The sequence below is a fragment of the Entelurus aequoreus genome, linkage group LG23, assembly GCF_033978785.1.
Source record: "Entelurus aequoreus isolate RoL-2023_Sb linkage group LG23, RoL_Eaeq_v1.1, whole genome shotgun sequence".
NCBI lineage: Eukaryota > Metazoa > Chordata > Actinopteri > Syngnathiformes > Syngnathidae > Entelurus > Entelurus aequoreus.
Window position 1 is genome coordinate 30,124,563 of NC_084753.1, and position 21,717 is coordinate 30,146,279.

General features: G+C 38.8%; 2 protein-coding genes across 3 annotated transcripts in view; one reads left to right on the forward strand and one right to left on the reverse strand.

The window, feature by feature from the left end:
• ints9 (integrator complex subunit 9) overlaps nt 1-7,374 on the reverse strand; it is a 31,044-nt gene extending 23,670 nt beyond the window's left edge. Inside the window, exons 1-5 of the mRNA XM_062034893.1 lie at nt 7,218-7,374; nt 6,786-6,913; nt 3,414-3,474; nt 334-396; nt 101-240 (exon numbers count right to left, since the gene is read on the reverse strand). Of these exons, the coding sequence (XP_061890877.1) occupies nt 101-240; nt 334-396; nt 3,414-3,474; nt 6,786-6,913; nt 7,218-7,226 (401 nt within the window). The 5' untranslated portion in view covers nt 7,227-7,374. The remainder of the gene's footprint in view (nt 1-100; nt 241-333; nt 397-3,413; nt 3,475-6,785; nt 6,914-7,217) is intronic.
• A 1,499-nt stretch (nt 7,375-8,873) lies between these two features.
• pla2g7 (phospholipase A2, group VII (platelet-activating factor acetylhydrolase, plasma)) overlaps nt 8,874-21,717 on the forward strand; it is a 34,377-nt gene continuing 21,533 nt past the window's right edge. Inside the window, exons 1-3 of one of the 2 annotated variants that reach the window (XM_062034052.1) lie at nt 8,874-9,188; nt 14,643-14,770; nt 18,807-18,957. In XM_062034052.1, coding sequence (XP_061890036.1) covers nt 14,675-14,770; nt 18,807-18,957 — 247 coding nt within the window. In that variant the 5' untranslated portion in view covers nt 8,874-9,188; nt 14,643-14,674. The remainder of the gene's footprint in view (nt 9,189-14,642; nt 14,771-18,806; nt 18,958-21,717) is intronic. The other variant, XM_062034053.1, reaches the window with a different exon arrangement.

The following is a 21,717-nucleotide window of genomic DNA, read 5'->3' on the forward strand; positions in this document are numbered from 1 at the left end:
TTAGCATCCCACAACCCCAACACACACAGATAAGACATTTGAAAAAAGGACTGACAACTTTGGATATGAATCAATTGAGGCTTCCTCTGTGTCTCCTTACCTTCCAATTGTTAGCGTGGGCTCTGTTGCGTACACGGTGCCAGTGAAGCCCGTGTTCTCCGTGATGTAGGGCAGGGCCATCATGCAGTGGTAGTTGGAGATCAGGATGACATCCACGGTTGACAAATCCAGCAGTTCTCTCTGTTTATTGAACAGGGAGGGGGAAACGCAGACAAATCAAGCGCAATCTAATGTGCAACGTTCTGCACGAGCCTTGAGGAAAATCTGTATTACCTCAGGAAGACAGAACTCTGGTTGCGAGTCCACAAACACTCGGCCTGCACACTCTTTCAGCTCCTGGAAAAACACGACGCACAGTCTTAGTACCTTCGTAATAGAGGTCGGCCGATTATCTGCAGCGATTTTTGGCATTCTGACGTACAAACCCCGTTTCCATATGAGTTGGGAAATTGTGTTAGATGTAAATATAAACGGAATACAATGATTTGCAAATCCTTTTCAACCCATATTCAGTTGAATGCACTACAAAGACAAAATATTTGATGTTCACACTCATAAATTTTATTTTTTTTTGCAAATAATAATTAACTTAGAATTTCATGGCTGCAACACGTGCCAAAGTAGTTGGGAAAGGGCATGTTCACCACTGTGTTACATGGCCTTTCCTTTTAACAACACTCAGTAAACATTTGGGAACTGAGGAGACACATTTTTGAAGCTTCTCAGGTGGAATTCTTTCCCATTCTTGCTTGATGTACAGCTTAAGTTGTTCAACAGTCCGGGGGTCTCCGTTGTGGTATTTTAGGCTTCATAATGCGCCACACATTTTCAATGGGAGACAGGTCTGGACTACAGGCAGGCCAGTCTAGTACCCGCACTCTTTTACTATGAAGCCACGTTGATGTAACACGTGGCTTGGCATTGTCTTGCTGAAATAAGCAGGGGCGTCCATGGTAACGTTGCTTGGATGGCAACATATGTTGCTCCAAAACCTGTATGTACCTTTCAGCATTAATGGCGCCTTCACAGATGTGTAAGTTACCCATGTCTTGGGCACTAATACACCCCCATACCATCACACATGCTGGCTTTTCAACTTTGCGCCTATAACAATCCGGATGGTTCTTTTCCTCTTTGGTCCGGAGGACACGACGTCCACAGTTTCCAAAAACAATTTGAAATGTGGACTCGTCAGACCACAGAACACTTTTCCACTTTGTATCAATCCATCTTAGATGAGCTCAAGCCCAGCGAAGCCGACGGCGTTTCTGGGTGTTGTTGATAAACGGTTTTCGCCTTGCATAGGAGAGTTTTAACTTGCACTTACAGATGTAGCGACCAACTGTAGTTACTGACAGTGGGTTTCTGAAGTGTTCCTGAGCCCATGAGGTGATATCCTTTATACACTGATGTCACTTGTTGTTGCAGTACAGCCTGAGGGATCGAAGGTCATGGGCTTAGCTGCTTACGTGCAGTGATTTCTCCAGATTCTCTGAACCCTTTGATGATATTACGGACCGTAGATGGTGAAATCCCTAAATTCCTTGCAATAGCTGGTATTTTTCTTAAACTGTTCAACAATTTGCTCATGCATTTGTTGACAAAGTGGTGACCCTCGCCCCATCCTTGTTTGTGAATGACTGAGCATTTCATGGAATCTACTTTTATACCCAATCATGGCACCCACCTGTTCCCAATTTGCCTGTTCACCTGTGGGATGTTCCAAATAAGTGTTTGATGAGCATTCCTCAACTTTATCAGTAATTATTGCCACCTTTCCCAACTTCTTTGTCACGTGTTGCTGGCATCAAATTCTAAAGTTAATGATTATTTGCAAAAAAAAATGTTTTATGAGTTTGAACATCAAATATGTTGTCTTAGCATATTCAATTGAATATGTGTTGAAAATGATTTGCAAATCATTGTATTCCGTTTATATTTACATCTAACACAATTTCCCAACTCATATGGAAACAGGGTTTGTATATCGGTATTGACCTTTTTACAACAGCAGATACAATATATACACATAACACTGTATTTACTATAAAACATTATAAATAGTGAAGAAGATAGTAATAAGCGCAGTCCTTTTTTTTTTGGCTAGAGCCCAATCTTCTATTTATTTATTTAATTAAAAAGGCGTCTTTTTGTGCCGTTCTTGCCATTTCCGGGTCTTAAATGGCTGTCAAAGTGTATCAATTTGTCGGAATACCTACTCGGACGTCTCATGTCCAGGAGAGATGCATGATTTATGATCTAGAATAAACATACAGGGAGCAAGTTTGTTTGTTTTCGCTGCTGCGGCGATGGAGCGTGCGACAGGCCTCCGTCCGCAACACTCGCAGCGTGAGCTCATTAAAGGAGCGCCACGAGTTTCATGTTCCATCATTAGAAATATATATACACTATATTGCCAAAAGTATTTGGCCACCTGCCTTGACTCACATATGAAGTTGAAGTGCCATCCCATTCCTAACCCATAAGGTTCAATATGATGTTGCATCTTTTACAGCTTCAACTCTTCTAGGAAGGCTGTCCACAAGGTTGCAGTGTGTGTTTATAGCAATTTTCCACCATTCTTCCAAAAGCGCATTGGTGAGGTCACACACTGATGTTGGTGGAGAAGCCCTGGCTCTCAGTCTCCGTTGTAATTCATCCCAAAGGTGTTCAGGTCAGGACTCTGTGCAGGCCAGTCAAGTTCATCCACACCAGACTCAGTCATCCATGTCTTTATGGACCTTGCTTTGTGCACTGGTGCACAGTCATGTTGGAAGAGGAAAGGGCCCGCTCCAAACTGTTCCCACAAGGTTGGGAGCATGGAATTGTCCAAAATGTTTTGGTATCTTGGAGCATTAAAAGTTCCTTTCACTGGAACTAAGGGGCCAAGCCCAACTCCTTGAGCGGGCCCCTTCCTCTTCCAACATTACTGTGCACCAGTGCACAAATCAAGGTCCATAAAGACATGGATGACAGAGTCTGGTGTGGATGAACTTGACTGGCCTGCACAGAGTCCTGACCTGAACCCGATAGAACACCTTTGGGATGAATTAGAACGGAGACTGAGAGCCGGGCCTTCTCCACCAACATCAGTGTGCGACCTCACCAATGCACTTTTGGAAGAATGGTGGAAAATTCCTATAAACACACTCCGCAACCTTGTGGACAGCCTCCCCAGAAGAGTTGAAGCTGTAATAGCTGCAAAAGGTGGACCCACATCATATTGAACCCTGTGGGTTAGGAATGGGATGGCACTTCAAGTTCATATGTGAGTCGGTCAATCTCTACTTCATAATCCACATGTTTTACTCTGACATTTCAGATATAATTAATTCAAATTCAGCATTTCACACCTTTTCCAAGTTGAGCGATGCATCTTTCGCTGTCCACCCAGGAAGCTTTGAGAGTCTTTGGCTGAAAAAAGTGAAATATATTTCTTTAAATAGTCCAAAATTAGGGTGGGGTGTGTATAGTTCAATGATCTGAAAAGAAAAGTGGTGTGGTTAGGGTTGCCAACCGCCCCTTGAAAATCGAAATCGTCATGTATTGGAAATTTTCTAATAAAGTAGCCAAACAAAATTGTCTTTCTTAGATTTATTTGGGGAGCTTGAGCAGCCCAAAAAGGCACAGCTCACATTCGCAGCAGGTGTGAAAGGAAAAGCGCGCAGGGTGAAAGACGTCATTCTTCACACACTGATTACAGTCCGGAAGGGTAAGCTAGGTTTATGTACCACCACAGTCTCATAATGAACCGAAAATATTTCTCCGTTAGCCGTGATGCTAATTTTCTCTATGTTAAATCCCATTCATTTATGCTAACAACGTTAGTGATCCGAATTTAACTTTTTTGTGATCAGTAAAGTTCCACTAGCAAATACTAAATTAAAACGTGTAGTCTCCTCTGCCTTCTGTTCTGCTGGCCATTCTGTTGACATACAACAATGTAGGTTATAGTTTGATTTAGCATGCTGATTGAGTGTTCATTCATTCATCTAGCCTATTTCTATTCATTTGTCCATCAGTAAAATATTTTTAAAGACTACTCCAATTGTTTAGCTGACTATTTATATCTGTGTGTGGCATTCCGTTAGTGTATTACAAGAATAAATAAATACAAACAGAATAATGCCACGTACACCATCTGATGTGTGGAGGAGACATTTCACCCCAACCAATGTAGGGGGAAAAGGCTGTGTACATTTGCAAATACTGTGCAAAGAGCTACGTCAAAAATGCCACAAAGATGCAGCGGCATATAGACAAGTGCCCAATAATATATCATTATTGTAATTCCCCATTAATTCCAATGGACAGTGTCCAATTTTGAATAATCAAAAAATGGTCAATATTTCCAAACTTCCCGAGCTTAACTTCCCGTGGTGGATTTCCGGAAATTTACCGGAAACTTTCCACCATACTTGCCAACTCTCCCGATTTTCCCGGGAGACTCCCGAATTTCAGTGCCCCTCCCGAAAATCTCCCGGGGCAACCATTCTCCCGAATTTCTCCCAATTTCCACCCGGACAACAATATTTGGGGCGTGCCTTAAAGGCACTGCCTTTAGCGTCCTCTCTCACCTGAAAAGGAGACTATTACATATGTCTCCGTTATCCATAGGTTTATCTATAACCCATAAAGTAGGCAGGCACGGAGCTATTTCTCAGCGTGTGTTTATTCCAGCCGGCACGTTAATACGCTGACACACAACATCCGGATTCCCATCATGCATTGCTTCAAAACTACGGCAAGTAGTAATGTCCAAAAGCATAACAGAGACGAAGCAGAAGAACGAAGAAGAGACATGGCGACGACGAGTAAGAAGAAGAAGTATCAATCAATCAATCAATCAATGTTTATTTATATAGCCTTAAATCACAAGTGTCTCAAAGGGCTGCACAAGCCACAACGACATCCTCGGTACAGAGCCCACATACGGGCAAGGAAAAACTCACCCCAGTGGGACGTCGATGTGAATGACTATGAGAAACCTACGCTTGCAAGTTCCAAAATGATTGGAAAAAAAAAATTTCAGTTCATCCAGGACAGCTCGAAGGGAAGGTGTATGCTGCCTGCACATTTTGTAGATCAGACTTCTCCATTGAACATGGTGGCCGAACGGATATACCGGTACTCATTCATGAACGGATTATTTATTTATTTAAATATATATATATATATATATATATATATACATACAGGTAAAAGCCAGTAAATTAGAATATTTTGAAAAACTTGATTTATTTCAGTAATTGCATTCAAAAGGTGTAACTTGTACATTATATTTATTCATTGCACACAGACTGATGCATTCAAATGTTTATTTCATTTAATTTTGATGATTTGAAGTGGCAACAAATGAAAATCCAAAATTCCGTGTGTCACAAAATTAGAATATTACTTAAGGCTAATACAAAAAAGGGATTTTTAGAAATGTTGGCCAACTGAAAAGTATGAAAATGAAAAATATGAGCATGTACAATACTCAATACTTGGTTGGAGCTCCTTTTGCCTCAATTACTGCGTTAATGCGGCGTGGCATGGAGTCGATGAGTTTCTGGCACTGCTCAGGTGTTATGAGAGCCCAGGTTGCTCTGATAGTGGCCTTCAACTCTTCTGCGTTTTTGGGTCTGGCATTCTGCATCTTCCTTTTCACAATACCCCACAGATTTTCTATGGGGCTAAGGTCAGGGGAGTTGGCGGGCCAATTTAGAACAGAAATACCATGGTCCGTAAACCAGGCACGGGTAGATTTTGCGCTGTGTGCAGGCGCCAAGTCCTGTTGGAACTTGAAATCTCCATCTCCATAGAGCAGGTCAGCAGCAGGAAGCATGAAGTGCTCGCGCCCACAACCACGCCCATAGCCACGCCCCCACCGCCACAGGTATCTTGGCAGTTCATGGGAAACACTGTCGGGTGTTACCATTTAGTGGTCAATTGTACGGAATATGTACTGTACTATCTACTAATAAAAGTTTCTATCAACCAATCTGTATGTCAATCAATCTGTGTGTCTGTATGCGGAGTAAAACTATGGAACAAACTGGACTTACAACACAAGCAATGCCAAACTATTAATCGATTTAAACTACTATACAAACATGGGGTCTGTTTCAAATATAGAGACGAGGGTCTTTAATTTGACCTGCTGTTGCTCAATGTTTCCTTACCATTATTGCTATGTTGTCTATTACCATTGTTGGTATTTCGTCTATCACCATTGTTGATATATTCATTATTCCTACATTGTTGATACAAATTATTGTTACAGTGTAATAATTATTGTTACCTGTGGTAATGCCACTATGATACAACATTTGTATTATAATCCTTGAACAAAGTAAGAGTGAAACTCATGTGAATAATCACTGAATGGGAAACTGGATGTGGGATTAAATAAATGATCTTCTTCCCACTCTCTTTCAGGCAAAACTGGAAAATCATGCATTACATACCATATATTACCTTTTGCACTGTATTAATTTATATTATTAAGTGTTGTCAACTTTGTACTTTTTTTGTTATTATTTTTTTTGTCATTGCCTGAAATTAATAAATAAATGAAAAGAAAAAATGAAATCTATCCATCTATACAACTCAATTTGCACAAATAAAGAAATTAGGTTGACCAGCCCTGCAAAGGTGTACCTTATTATTATTTATTTATTTATTTACAGGGAGTTGGCAACCCTGGGTGTAGCTAATAAAAGACGTTGACATTTACTCACCTGTGGATGAGAGTAAGGGGCAAGAAATTGAGGACAGAGGTGGTGTCCAGTCCACAATCCAGCATGATTGTGGTGGATTTAAACTTGAGGACATTGCAGGGTAACGTCGGGTGACCGGACAGACAGTACTAATGGAAACACAAACACAATCATTTGTGCAGGCATGGACGACGAAGGCGTCAAAGCTGTAACATGTAACACTACGTGACGACCAATCGACACAATGAACATCATTATTGTTCGATAAGTAGTTAGTTGGAGGTCCACCATAACTCTCACTTTATCGAGGAGAGACCATGCTGGCCGCTAAGATAATAGCAGACAGTACTAATAGAACACAACTAGTACTGGCAGCTACAAATATTCACCTCCGTCAAAAGTCTGCCAAGAAATACTGTCAAAAAAACAACATAAATAATGCAATGGGCTTACCAATTTCATAATTGTTGGCCCGCAGAAGAAATATTAAAGAGTAATATCGCTGCTTGGTGGGATTGTTCATCCGGGAGCAGCCATCGTCTGCGTTGGGTTATAGCGCGGTCGTGTCAGACAGCGCCACCTAGCGTGACGGCGTACACGTTCATGTAAACATCTGGCTGGGGTTGTGCCGTCAGGGCCAGCAAGGTCTTCTCTATTGGCCTAACATAACCAGCATAGCTCGGTTGGTAGAGTGAATGTGCCAGCATCTTGAGAGTTCCAGGTTCGATTCCCGCTTCTGCCATCCTAGTCACTGCCGTTGTGTCTTTGGGCAAGACACTTTAACCTACCAGTGCCACCCACACTGGTTTAAATGTAACTCAGATATTGGGTTTCATTATGTAAAGCACTCTGAGTCACTAGAGAAAAGTGCTATATAATTCACTTCAGAAATGATTGTCATAATTAAAGATAAAATATTTTTTTTATTTACTGTCCCTAAATATCTAAAAGTATTCATATTCTCTTCATGTCGTATTGTGATCTTTCCAGTGCTGTTGTCTTTAGCTTTAGTTTGTATTTTTCAGCGAGTCGTGACACTTGTAAACTGCTAGCACGCTAACATTAAAGTGCTAACTTTTTTTGGGGATAAATGTACTTTTTGTTTTCTCTAATTCCCCAGCCATACACCTTAGAGCAGTGGTCCCCAACCACCATCGATTGCTACCGGGCCGCACAAGAAAAAAATAAATAAAAATAAATACTTTTTTTATTTTTTATTAAATCAACATAAAAAACACAAGATACACTTACAATTAGTGCACCAACCCATAAAACCTCCCTCCCCCATTTACACTCATTCACACAAAAGGGTTGTTTCTTTCTGTTATTAATATTCTGGTTCCTACATTATATATCAATACAGTCTGCAAGGGATACAGTCCGTAAGCACACATGATTGTGCGTGCTGCTGGTCCACTAATAGTACTAACCTTTAACAGTTAATTTTCCTCATTTTCATTCATTACTAGTTTCTATATAACTGTTTTTATATTGTTTTACTTTCTTTTTTATTCAAGAAAATGTTTTTAATTTATTTATCTTATTTTATTTTATTATTATTTTTAAAAGTACCTTATCTTTACCATACCTGGTTGTCCAAATTAGGCATAATAATGTGTTAATTCCACGACTGTATATATCGGTATTGGTTGATATCGGTATTGGTAATTAAAGAGTTGGACAATATCGGAATATCGGCAAAAAGCCATTATTGGACATCCCTAGCTTCAGCTCAGCCTATTCCTTTTTCGGTCATTCTTTTTCTTTTCTTTTCTTTTTGTGTGTAAATGTGAATGCTTGTTAAATATGTATAATCTGTACTGTTAAACTGGTCACACAAAATGGTTGATAGTTGATTATATGACCGAAATAAACGTATTTAATTCATTCATGTTGTCTAATTTATTTTGGCTTCCTAAGAGACTTTACTTTTCTTCTGCTGAGATATTATCTGGACACACAGAGAGGATAATGCAGTAATGATGGAAATCACATTATTCCTATTTCTTGTTTCGAAAAAGAAGCAGTTAGCTACTTGCAATCGTCACTTCCGGTTAAGGCGAAGCCAGCACGGAAGTGACAAAATAAAATACAGCTGATAAAGATGTATTTCCGGTGTTCAGTCATTACATCATTGGGATATCTTTACTGTTGTTTTAGTAAGTGACCTACGTTACGTTTATAAGTTGTGTAACCCGGAGTTCGTTATTGTATAACATGTAAAAATGAGAGCAAAAGTGCGTTTAATGTAATCATTCTAGTGAGTAATGCTAACAGCTAGTTAGCGAACCTGTTATTACAAGTCGGTGGCAGTCCTAACCTGCCTCAACACTCCCACTTTCTTCTGGAGAGAAGCTTGCTAATCTCTCCAAACTGATTGTGGAAACATTTTTGCCGTAGACTTCGAGCAGCGACATATCCCAGGTAGGCTTTTTTAAATTATCAATCACGGCGAATACAAACTAACTTGGGCGTCAAAAGCTACTTTTATTTCAACACAAACACACTGATAGAGCTAAATAATATTATTTCGGCGATACGGCGGAAAACTATCACAATAGGAATGTTTTTAATCGGTGGAAATTCATCATTATCGATATTTTTTATGACCTACGCAAAGTAAGGACCAGGGGAAAAAAATAAATGTAAACAGTTTTTGTTTCAAATGTGACCTTGCTCTGATTATAAATCCCTCAGCTATCGCGGCTGAAAGGAAATGTCAACACAAGCATGGAGAACACTCAATGTCAACACAGTTGTAAAATCACATTGAACACTTCATAAACTCTTTAAAAAGAAGGTGCAAAAATAAGCAAGATGTAAGAAAATAGTGCAAAGAGAGAAACCTGACAAGAACTATTCTCTCCAGGTTTAGTAACAGGAAGTTACAGCTGTGTAACATTTAATTTAGTCTGTTGTTCTCATTTAAGTATAGAAAGGAATTTATGGTATGCAGCAAATATTGAAATATTGCTGGACCAAATTACTATTGCCGTATTTTTCCGAACTATGAGGCGCACTTAAAATCCTTTTATTTTCTCAAAAATCGACGATGCGCCTTATAACTCGCTGCGCCTAATGTACATATTAATTCTGGTTGTGCTTACTGTCCTCTGTAGACATGTCCGATAATACCGGCCTGCCGACATTATCGGCCGATAAATGCTTTAAAATGTAATATCGGAAATTATCGGTATGGTTGTTTTTTTTAAAATTAAATTAACATAAAAAACACAAGATACACTTACAATTAGTACACCAACCCAAAAAACCTCCCTCCCCCATTTACAGTCATTCACACAAAAGGGTTGTTTCTTTCTGTTATTAATATTCTGGTTCCTACATTATATATCAATACACTCTGCAAGGGATACAGTCCGTAAGCACACATGATTGTGCGTGCTGCTGGTCCACTAATAGTACTAACCTTTAACAGTTAATTTGACTCATTTTCATTCATTATTAGTTTCTATGTAACTGTTTTTATATTGATTTACTTTCTTTTTTATTCAAGAAAATGTTTTTAATTTATTTATCTTATTTTATTTTATTAATTTAAAAAAAAAGGACCTTATCTTCACCATATCTGGTTGTCCAAATTAGGCATAATAATGTGTTAATTCCACGACTGTATATATTGGTATCGGTTGATATCGGTATCGGTTGATGTCGGTATCGGTAATTAAGAGTTGGACAATATCGGAATATCGGCAAAAACCCATTATCGGACATCCCTAGTCCTCTGAGCATTTGTATTTGGTTCATAGTGTATTGATAAGTATGACCAGTAGATGGCAGTCACACATAGGAGTAGGGATGATGTTTGATAAGAAATTATCGAGTTCGAGCCTATTATCGAATCCTCTTATCGAACCGATTCCTTATCGATTCTCTTATCGAGTCCAGATAGGTTGTTGTATATGGAAAAAAACACACAATATTTGGTTTAACAAAAGCTCACTTTTATTATATAAGAAAACAATTTAATCTAATAAATAAGTAAATATTGACTTTTACCCCCCTAAAAAAATAAAATAAATAAATATTAACTGTTGTTACCCAAAGTATATTAAGTGTGATTTTTCAGAAAAACAAATATATACAGTAACACAAAAACAACCTGTCTCTGTGATCACTATAGGTGTATAAATAATAATATAGTGTTAAATAAAATCAGTCCCTTGGGCACAAAACTGAAAATAATACAGCTCTCCAAAAAGTGCAATTCTGCTGCTATTTGACATAACTGTTTATTATGATGCTTTGACATTTTTGCACTTTATTTCTTTATTGAAAGAAAATTCTATGAAGAGAAAAGTTGTTTGCAAATGTGGTTACAATGCTAAAAAATGAAAAGTTAAAGCTAAAAAAAGAAATACACTTTATTGAGTTAACATTATTTCTTTATATAGGGGGAATGATGTTATTAGCTAGGGAATATAACAACTACACTACCCAGCATGCAACGGGAGTGACGAGCATGCGCGGTAGCCCCGAAAAGTGTTGCATATCGTCACCCGGCAGCTAAGAATGAGGTTATTATGAGCACGCTGTGAAAGTAAACGTCAAGAACTCAGCCAACACGCCTCGTCTGCATGATTTATAATTAGACAGACAACACATATACAGTGTGATTTTGTTTTGTTTACAAGTAAAGAAAAACAAAAGTTAAAAAAGGGAGATGGCATATATGTATGTGCTGCGGTTGCTTTAAGAACGTTGCGACAGCTGCCGTAAAGGAGGTGCGTTGCTAGCCTGGTTGTTATGTTTTGGTTGTAAAAGTGTTCGTGTATTTTTACCCTGCTCAAATTTCTCAGTAAAGTTATTCATTGGATTATACCTTTTTGTTTTGAACTTTACTACACCTTGGAGCGCTTTTTCCCGTCCATTTTTTTCCTGCTTTCCCTATTTGCGCCTAATGACTGAGCTACGTGACGCCATTTCTTGTGATGTCACACGGAGCATTTCTGGTCGGGACGGGATTCGTTCCGAGGGATTCAAATAAAGAACCAACTCTTTTTATTTACTATAGTGGTCTCGATAACGGGTACCGGTTCTCAAAAAGGGATTCGAGTCCGAGGACTCGGTTCATTTCTTATCAAACAACCGGGAAAACAGGTTTCGAGTATCATCCCTACATAGGAGACACGTGTTGAGTTGAGTTGAGTTTGAGTTTATTTCGAACATGCAAGCATACAACATGATACATCACAATTTCCAGTTTCTCTTCTCAACATGTTCGAAAAGGAGTAGGAAGAAGCAGCGCTTATTTAATCCTACCCCTTTTCTCTTACATAACAGTTGCTAGAACTTTTGTTCACTTCCTGTTCTCAATTCATTCACAACATACTCCATAAGTACCGAATTTTTCGGACTATAAGTCACAGTTTTTTTCATAGTTTGGCCGGGGGTGCGACTTATACTCAGGAGCGACTTATGTGTGAAATTATTAACACATTACCGTAAAATATCAAATAATATTATTTATCTCATTCACGTAAGGGACTAGACATATAAGATTTCATGGGATTTAGCGATTAGGAGTGACTGATTGTTTGGTAAACGTATAGCATGTTCTATATGTTATAGTTATTTGAATGACTCTTACCATAATATGTTACGTTAACATACCAGGCACGTTCTCAGTTGGTTATTTATGCCTCATATAACATACACTTATTCAGCCTGTTGTTCACTATTCTTGATTTATTTTAAATTGCCTTTCAAATGTCTATTCTTGGTGTTGGCTTTTATCAAATACATTTCCCCCAAAAATGCGACTTATACTCCAGTGCCACTTATATATGTTTTTTTCCTTCTTTATTATGCATTTTCGGCCGGTGCGATTTATACTCCGGAGCGACTTATAGTCCGAAAAATACGGTAATCTCAATAAAAATAAATAAATAAATAATAATTGGTGAAGTAAGTTATATTTCATATGATGAGATGAGTAAGATTATTTTGAGAATGAATGAATGGATGGATGAAATAAGTTCAAAATGTTTATCATGGTTCTTCTTCTTTGTACTTTGTAAACACTTTAAGTTTGAAGAGTTTTTTGAAGTGGATCATATTAGTACATTGTTTGATTGCTTTGCTTAATCCATTCCATAATTTAATACCACATACAGATATACTGAAGGTCTTAAGTGTTGTACTTGCATACAAATGTTTTAAATTAAAATTTTCTCTAAGGTTATATTTCTCCTCTTTTGTTGATAAGAATGAACGTGTGGACTGCAGATTGAAGCCTGTTCAATAAATGATGCTAGCAAGTACCCGTAAGCAAGCAAGACCAAAGCGTTGATGTTCCATTGGGAATATAGAACATTACACATGGCGATCAAAAATCTGTGAAAATATTTTAGTATGACTTTGGTATGCTACGAAGCCGCACCGCTTGATGGATTGTCGCGCATTACGGCTACCGTAGTCAGACATACTGTGCTTCAACATACGGTATTATTATGGTGCGTGTATAAAGATCCTAAAATGGCACCCATTAGGAGACATCAAACGTTGATGTTCCATTGAGAATATAGAACATTACACACGGCGATCAAAAATCTGTGAAAATATTTTAGTACGACTTTGGTATGCTACGAAGCCGCACCGCTTGGATTGTCGCGCAATATGGCTACCGTAGTCAGACGTACTGTGCTTCAACATACGCTATTATTATGGTGTGTGTATAAGGATGCTAAAATGGCACCCATTAGGAGACATCAAACGTTGATGTTCCATCCTTTTGTATGAAAATAGACCTAAATAGACCCGCTAATCGGCAGCGCGCCTTGTGGCCTGAAAATTTTTACTTCAAAGTGGCACATTTGTTAAATTCCATCCATTCTCTGGTGCTGTAAGCCTATCCCAGCTGCATTCGTTATGTTGTCATTTATACAGTCACGGACTTTAGTTCCTACCTGTTTTCCATATATCAGAATAGGAAATGGACAAGGTTTAAAAAGAAAAGAGGTGAGCGCGGCTAAGGTGGTCCACATTGGTCGGACATTTTTTTATTAAAGGGTAACTTTTCCTTTTATCCACAATTTCTTCATTTTGACTTTCTCTGCGAAGAATCAACCAAACGTGATAGTTGATACTGTTACCTGATTGGCTGTTAGCGTGTCCCTCCCACTGATCACTTCCTGCATTGCTCGGTTACCAGCATAGACATCTTATAAGTAGACGCAGCATTGGCTGCTGTGACGCGAGAAATTCGGCCGCCATCTTGAAGTGGTGATGAGGAGCCGGCGAGCAGCCTAAACTGACAGTTGACAGGCAGAAAACAAAGATGCCGGGCTGGTGTTTCGCGTTTTCCTGCTCAAATGAGCAGACTGTTGAAAATAGGAATCGGGGGATTACTTTTCACAAGTAAGATTTAACATTAACGTACTATTGGTTGTATTTTGTGAAAAGAATATTACCGCAGAGTTGAGAAGGAGAAAAGATCTGCAATATTACTGAAATTGTAGCCGCTAGCAAACAAGAGTATGACCATATTAGAATTGCTTGTCAATGAAATTAATTAAATTTAAAAATGTCACACTTGAATAACAAAGTTGAAATAAATGATGAAGATAAAAGATAAAGTCTAGCTTTCCAACCCAATTTTGTGTAACCCACCTTCGTGAAATGTGTGGGACTTTTATCCAAAGCGACATACATAAAGAATACATATGAAACAATCAGTGTAAACATGATCATTTAAGGGAAGAATGTAATACAAAATATCAATACAAAGTGTCAAGACAGAATAAACTCTTAACTGCAGCAACAGAGATACAGTCTATAGGTCCCTAAGATATATTGATATCTAATGTATTCATACATTGTTTATACCCTAACACAGATTCCTGTCATTTTCTTGCACAGATCCGAGGCGGTACACACCTGCCCTCTCAGCCATGGGAAACACATCCTGCAACCACCTGGGCATCCCTCCACCTCAGGGCCCCAAAGCCGTGGGTTGCACGGACCTAATGATGGATCACACAGTGCAGGTAAAGGAAAGATAAGTCATAATGTTACTAAAAAAAAGGAGACGGACGTGGTTTGTAGTATTATTTGACAGTTGTCATACTAACATCTGTGACATCATTCACATATGTAGTATGAGAAGCTACTGTCTGTCCAGTGTTGGCACTAGGAATTTTCAAAATGGGGTCCCAAGGACCCCACCAAGTCATAAAAATGGGGTCCCACAGTAAATTTTTGGGGTCCCACTTTTTTGTAAGCGTTTTGAAAACAATTGATAATTGTATGCATTATCCGGTTATATCTCACATTCTATATTGTGCTTTGGAAAAAGGTTGTCATAAACGTTACTTAATAAACATTTTTTTTATGCATATGTAAATTTATTCAGTTATAAACATTCATTCACTTTCTTCTTTCCTTCATGGATCTAAACTTTACCGCAGCCGGTAGTTTTTTTCTATATTTGTATTTAATAAGCTCCAGCACCCCCCGCGACCCTGTAATGGACAAGCGGTAGAAAATGGATGAATGGAAGTTGTAGGTATATTTATTTCAGTATAAAAGTGTATAAAGTGTTTTGCTTCAGTCATGAAATTATGATAATCGTGTGCCGTGGCAGCACGGTGAAACAGGGGTTAGTGCATGTGCCTCACAATACGAAGGTCCTGAGTTCAATCCCGGGTTCGGGATCTTTCTGTGTGGAGTTTGCATGTTCTCCCTGTGACTGCATGGGTTCCTTCCGGGTACTCCGGCTTCCTCCCACCTCCAAAGACATGCACCTGGGGATAGGTTGATTGGCAACACTAAATGGTCCCTAGTGTGTGAATGTGAGTGTGAATGTTGTCTGTCTATCTGTGTTGGCCCTGCGATGAGGTGGCGACTTGTCCAGGGTGTACCCCGCCTTCCGCTCGAATGCAGCTGAGATAGGCTCCAGCGACCCCGAAAGGGACAAGCGGTAGAAAAAAAAAAAAAAAAAAGGATTGGATGGTGTGCCGGGGCATACATACATTCTTTATTTAACGCTTAAATCTCTAGTCTACATCAACTTGAAGTGAAGTGAAGTGAATTACATTTATATAGCGCTTTTTCTCAAGTGACTCAAAGCGCTTTACATTGTGAAACCCAATATCTAAGTTACATTTAAACCAGTGTGGGTGGCACTGGGAGCAGGTGGGTAAAGTGTCTTGCCCAAGGACACAACGGCAGTGACTAGGATGGCGGAAGCGGGGATCGAACCTGCAACCCTCAAGTTGCTGGCACGGCCGCTCTGCCAACCGAGCTATACCGTCCCAGATATTATATAATTCTAAGTTTTTTTTACGTTGTTTCTTTTGTTTGTTTGTTTTCTGCCCATTTTGTCAAAGAAAACTATGTTGTTGTTTTTTATGGCAAACACACAAAATATGCAAAATCTTCCACAAAATATATTTTTCAAAGTGGAATATTTGATGTGAAGTAAGGTCAATAATTCATAAAAACATTGATTTTGATTCAATATTATGTTTTGAGCAATGACAGTTTTAAAGAAAAAAAAACATCTTTGTTTTATTAGTTAACATTGCAACTTTTTCTAAATGACATTTCACCTGTAAGCTTTTTTATTCCACTTTTGTTATGTTTTTGTTGAATTTAATCATATTTTTTACAATTTGCCGTGGGCCTTGAAAAACATAGCTCCGGGCCACACTTTTGACACCCCTGCTATACATAATAAGAAATTAAATCTGATAAGTCTATCGATAAAAAGCAGAGCCTGGCGATGCATGCACGTTTATCATAACGCACAGTCAGCATCTCTGCGTCAGTAAACAATGGCGGTGATGACGTCACTGTCAGCGATGCGTCACTTGCTAACTTGTCAGCCACTTCTCCAAGAGAATCCTTTTGAACACTCCTCGCACATTAACACTTCAAAAGGCACACATTTGCCTCGTTTGCAAAGTGTGTTTTTGGGGTGAAGGAGTCTGGCGAGTGCTGGTTAGCTTGAAGCTAACAGCCAGCCTGTCTCCATCTCGAACGATGTCGATCCAGCGAGAAATAAAAGTGAAGTTTCCATGGACTCACAAAGACTAAAACAACTAATTTACTGGAGACATGGCACAGGATGAAGTTAAAACGGTTGACTTTACACCATACTTGCCAACCCTCCCGTTTTTACCGGGAGACTCCCGGTATTCAGCGCCTCTCCCGATAACCTCCCGGCAGAAATTTTCTCCTGACAAAGTCCCGGTATTCAGCGGGAGCTGGAGGCCACGCCCCCTCCAGCTCAATGCGGACCTGAGTGGGGACAGCCTGTTCTCACGTCCGCTTTCCCACAATATAAACAGCTTGCCTGCCCAATGACATCTACGGCTTTTAGAGAGTAGAGTGCACAACTGCGCACACAACAAGGAGACGAAGCAGAAGAACGAGGAAGTTACAGACATGGCGACGCCGTCGACGAGCAAGATGAAGAAATACGCTTGCAAGTTCCAAAACGAATGGAAACAAGAATTTCAGTTCATCCAGGACCAGGACAGTTCGAAGGGGAAGGGGTATGTATGTTGCCCGTACATTTTGTAGAACAGACTTCTGCATTGAACACGGTGGCCGAAATGATGTACTCATTCATGAACGGAGAAGTTAAACAGGACAATGCTGCCATCTACTGGATAGCCTCCGGAACACTGAAATTCAAGTATTTATTTTATATATATGTATAATAAAATAAATATATATATATAGCTAGAATTCACTGAAAGTCAAGTATTTCATACATATATATATATATATATATATATATATATATATATATATATATATATATATATATATACGTGTATATATATATATAAATATACATATATGAAATACTTGAGTTGGTGAATTCTAGCTGTAATTATACTCTCCTCTTAACCACGCCCCCCGCCTCAACCACACCCCACATCCCGATATCGGAGGTCTCAAGGTTGGCAAGTATGCTTTACACTCACCTTAGTGTTTACCATAAAGTCTTTCTTTTGACAGCCCCTCACGGTAAAGTTGTCAGAGTGCAAACTGAGGCAGTATTTGTCATTGATAAAACTTTCGGCGAATCCAAATTTACGACCAATAAAAAAGCCATAAACGGGGACGGAAATTTGACCCGGCAAATATAAACAGAACACCGGCGGAAAGCGATAATCGATCATATCAAATAAAATAAAAACAAGCAAACTGGGCAGTAAAAAATCAATAAAAAATCAGCGTCCAGGGGACACGCGGGCTTCCGGAATTGCGCGTCCTTTCTGATTTCAATGCGTAAAAAGACACAAAAAGTGTGTTAACGCCAACACTGCTGCCTGATAGTTTATGGCAGGGGTCGGGAACCCGCGGCTCTATGCGGCTCTTTAGCGCCGCCCTAGTGGCTCTCTGGAGCTTTTTCAAAAATGTATGAAAAATGGAAAAAGATGAGGGGAAAAAGAAATACAATTTTGTTTTAATATGGTTTCTGTAGGAGGACAAACATGACACAAACCTCCCTAATTGTTATAAAGCACACTGTTTATATTAAACATGCTTCACTGATTCTAATATTTGGCGAGCACCGTTTTGTCCTACTAATTTTGGCGGTCCTTGAACTCACCGTAGTTTGTTTACATGTATAACTTTCTCCGACTTTATAGGAAATGTATTATGCCACATTATTTTTCTGTCTCATTTTGTCCACCAAACTTTTAACGCTGTGCATGAATGCACAAAGGTGAGTTTTGTTGATGTTTTTGACTTGTGTGGAGTGCTAATCAGACATATTTGGTCACTGCAAGCTAATCGATGCTAAAATGCTATTTAGGCTAGCTATATGTACATATTGCAACATTATGCCTCATTTGTAGGTATATTTGAGCTAATTTAGTTTCCTTTAAGTCCTCTTAATTCAATGTATATCTCATGACACACTATCTGTATGTAATATGGCTTTTCATTTTTTGGGGCTCCTGACAAGTTTGTTTTTGTATTTTTGGTCCAATATGGCTCTTTCAACATTTTGGGTTGCCGACCCCTGGTTTATGGCGAATAACGACCTTGTCTCTGTGACAGGGAAGCTTCTTCCGCCTTTACTACCCTTGTCAGAAGATGGACAAGGCTGAGATGCCAGCTTGGATCCCCAACAGAGAATATTTCAACGGCCTGACAGACTTCATGAAAATCAACAGAACTTTCGGCGAAAGAATATTCAACTTCCTCTTTGGTAAGGGATGTGCGCAACACATACATTATCCTGCGCTACGGTTGGGCGATAAAACGATAACAGTGTATATCGCGATAGACACGTTATCGGTATCATTGGAAAAACAGTGGATAAAAGCTTCCATAGTTTTTTTTCTTCCGTGTGGGAAGAAAGCCGGAGTATGCGAGCAAGGTTGGTTGCATGAACAGAGGCACTGGCTCTATGGCAGGGGTGCTCATTACGTCGATCGCGAGCTACCGGTCGATCACGGAGGGTGTGTCAGTCGATCGCCAGACAGGCATTAAAAAAATAGTCCTAAAAATGAGCGATCATAAATCTTCACTATGACGTCACTTTCGTCACTTGATTGACATTCACGGCACCCGAGGGTCTTCTGAGATGACACTGGCTGCTGCCAGCTCATTATTAAGAACAAATTACCGACAGGAAGGCGAGAAACACTTTTTATTTCAACAGACTCTGGCGCCGTACTTGTCGTCAAAACTCCAAAGACCGACTGCACAGTTGCACAATAAAAGCGCTGCTTCATCCTGCCTGCGCTAACAAAATAAGAGTCTCAGAAAGCTGGCGTGCACAAGCTAGCAAGCTACGGAGTTTGCCGTCAATGTATTTCTTGTAAAGTGTATACAAAGGAGTATGGAAGCTGGACAAATAAGATGCCACAAACCAACCACTTTCATGTGGTATTGGACAGAAAGAAGGACTTTTTTTCTCCTCCATTTGAAAATGCGGACGTTATCAGCACCACTGAATCAGAATCAGGTAATACACCAACTTATATTCTTGTCTTCATGAAAGAAAGGAATCTATATGTGTTAAACATGCTTGCATTATCTTTAAACACCTTTAACTTGTTAAAAATATTAACTATATGTGTTAAACATGCTTGTATTATCTTTAAACATCTTTGAATTGTTAACAATATTAATTATATGTATTAAACATTCTTGTATTATCATTAAACACCTTTAATTTATTAACAATATTAACTATATGTGTTAAACATGCTTGTATTATCTTTAAACACCTTTAACTTGTTAACAATATTAACTATATGTGTTAAACATGCTTGTATTATCTTTAAACACCTTTAACTTGTTAACAATTTTAACTATATGTATTAAACATTCTTGTATTATCATTAAACACCTTTAATTTACTAACAATATTAACTATATGTGTTAAACATGCTTGCATTATCATTAAACACCTTTAACTTGTTAACAAAAACATATATTTCATAAATAAGTAAATATAAATTATATATATGAATGAGGTAGATCCCCGCGACTTGATCAATTGAAAAGTAGCTCGCCTGCAGAAAAAGTGTGAGCACCCCTGCTCTATGGTAACCAAGCAACGCAGGAAGTGATCACTGGTCAGTGGGAGGGACACGCCAACAGCCAATCACGTGACAGTATTAACTATCAAGTTTGGTTAATTATTTGCATGGAGTGAGACGAGAAAGTCAAAATGAAGAAATTGTGGGTAAAAGTGGAAAAGTCACCTGGACAGTTTTTGGATTTTTTTCAAAGGGACCATAGTCAGACCGATGTGGTCTGTAAGTGATGCAAGGCACTCGTCCCCTCCAAGACCGCTAATACAGTGCTCACCCTTTAGAGCACAGCTGTAACTTCCTGCCATTAAAACCAGCAGAAAATAGTTCTTCTCAGGTTTCTCTGTTTACATGTTCACACTTTGGACAATATTCTTACACTTTATGAAGCAATTTAATATTTTGATGACATTGAGTGTTTTCCATACTTGTGTTGACATTTCCTTTCTGCCTTGATAGCTGAGGGGTTTTAATCAGAGGAAGTTACTTTTCAAATAAAATATATTTTTATCCCGCTTCGTATTTTCCATAAGTCATAAAAAATGTCAATAATAATCGATATCGACTGATACATTAATGTTTAATTAATTACTGTTTAACAAAAAATAATTTCCCTAGTTAAATAAGAATAACTGGGCAAATTAATGTTACACAGCCATTATTTCCGAGCACTAAACCTGCAGAAAATAGTTATCAGGTTTCTACATTTACATTTTCACACTTTGCACTATTTTCTTGCACTTTATGACACATTCCTTTCATATTCCTTATTTTGACACCTTCCTATTAAGAGCTTATTATCAAGTGTTCAATGTAATTCCAATATTTTGTTTACATTGAGTGTTTTCCATGCTTGTGTTGACATTGGGGCGGCATGGCTCGCTTAGTAGAGCGGCCGTGCCAGCAACTGGAGGGTTCCGAGTTCGATCCCCGTTTCCACCATGATCAAGACGCTTTACCCACCTGTTCCAGTGCCACACCCACTAGTTTAAATGTAGCTTAAAAAGGTGTAGATAATTGGTTTCACGATGTAAAGCACTATAACAATATAATTAACTTCACATTTCCTTTCTGCCTTGATAGCTGAGGGGTTATAATCAGAGGAAGGTTATATATATTTTTTTAAATGTTTATCTTTTGTATATTTTTCTCCTGCTCCTTATTTTCCATAGGTCATAAAAAATACAGGGTTTCCTCTAGATTACCAAGATACCTGTGGCGGTGGGGGCGCGGTCACCATTACATCATCATATAACCTATGCATAACATTGAATTTCGGTGCATACAAGGAAAGACTTTGCTTTAAAGTTAATACAAATACAGTGTTATGTACTTACAGTATAACAATTTTATAAACACATGACACGGTCCGTGCCTGAAAGCCAATTAGCGGAGAATGAGGAAGTGTTGTGTGTCCGCCTGGG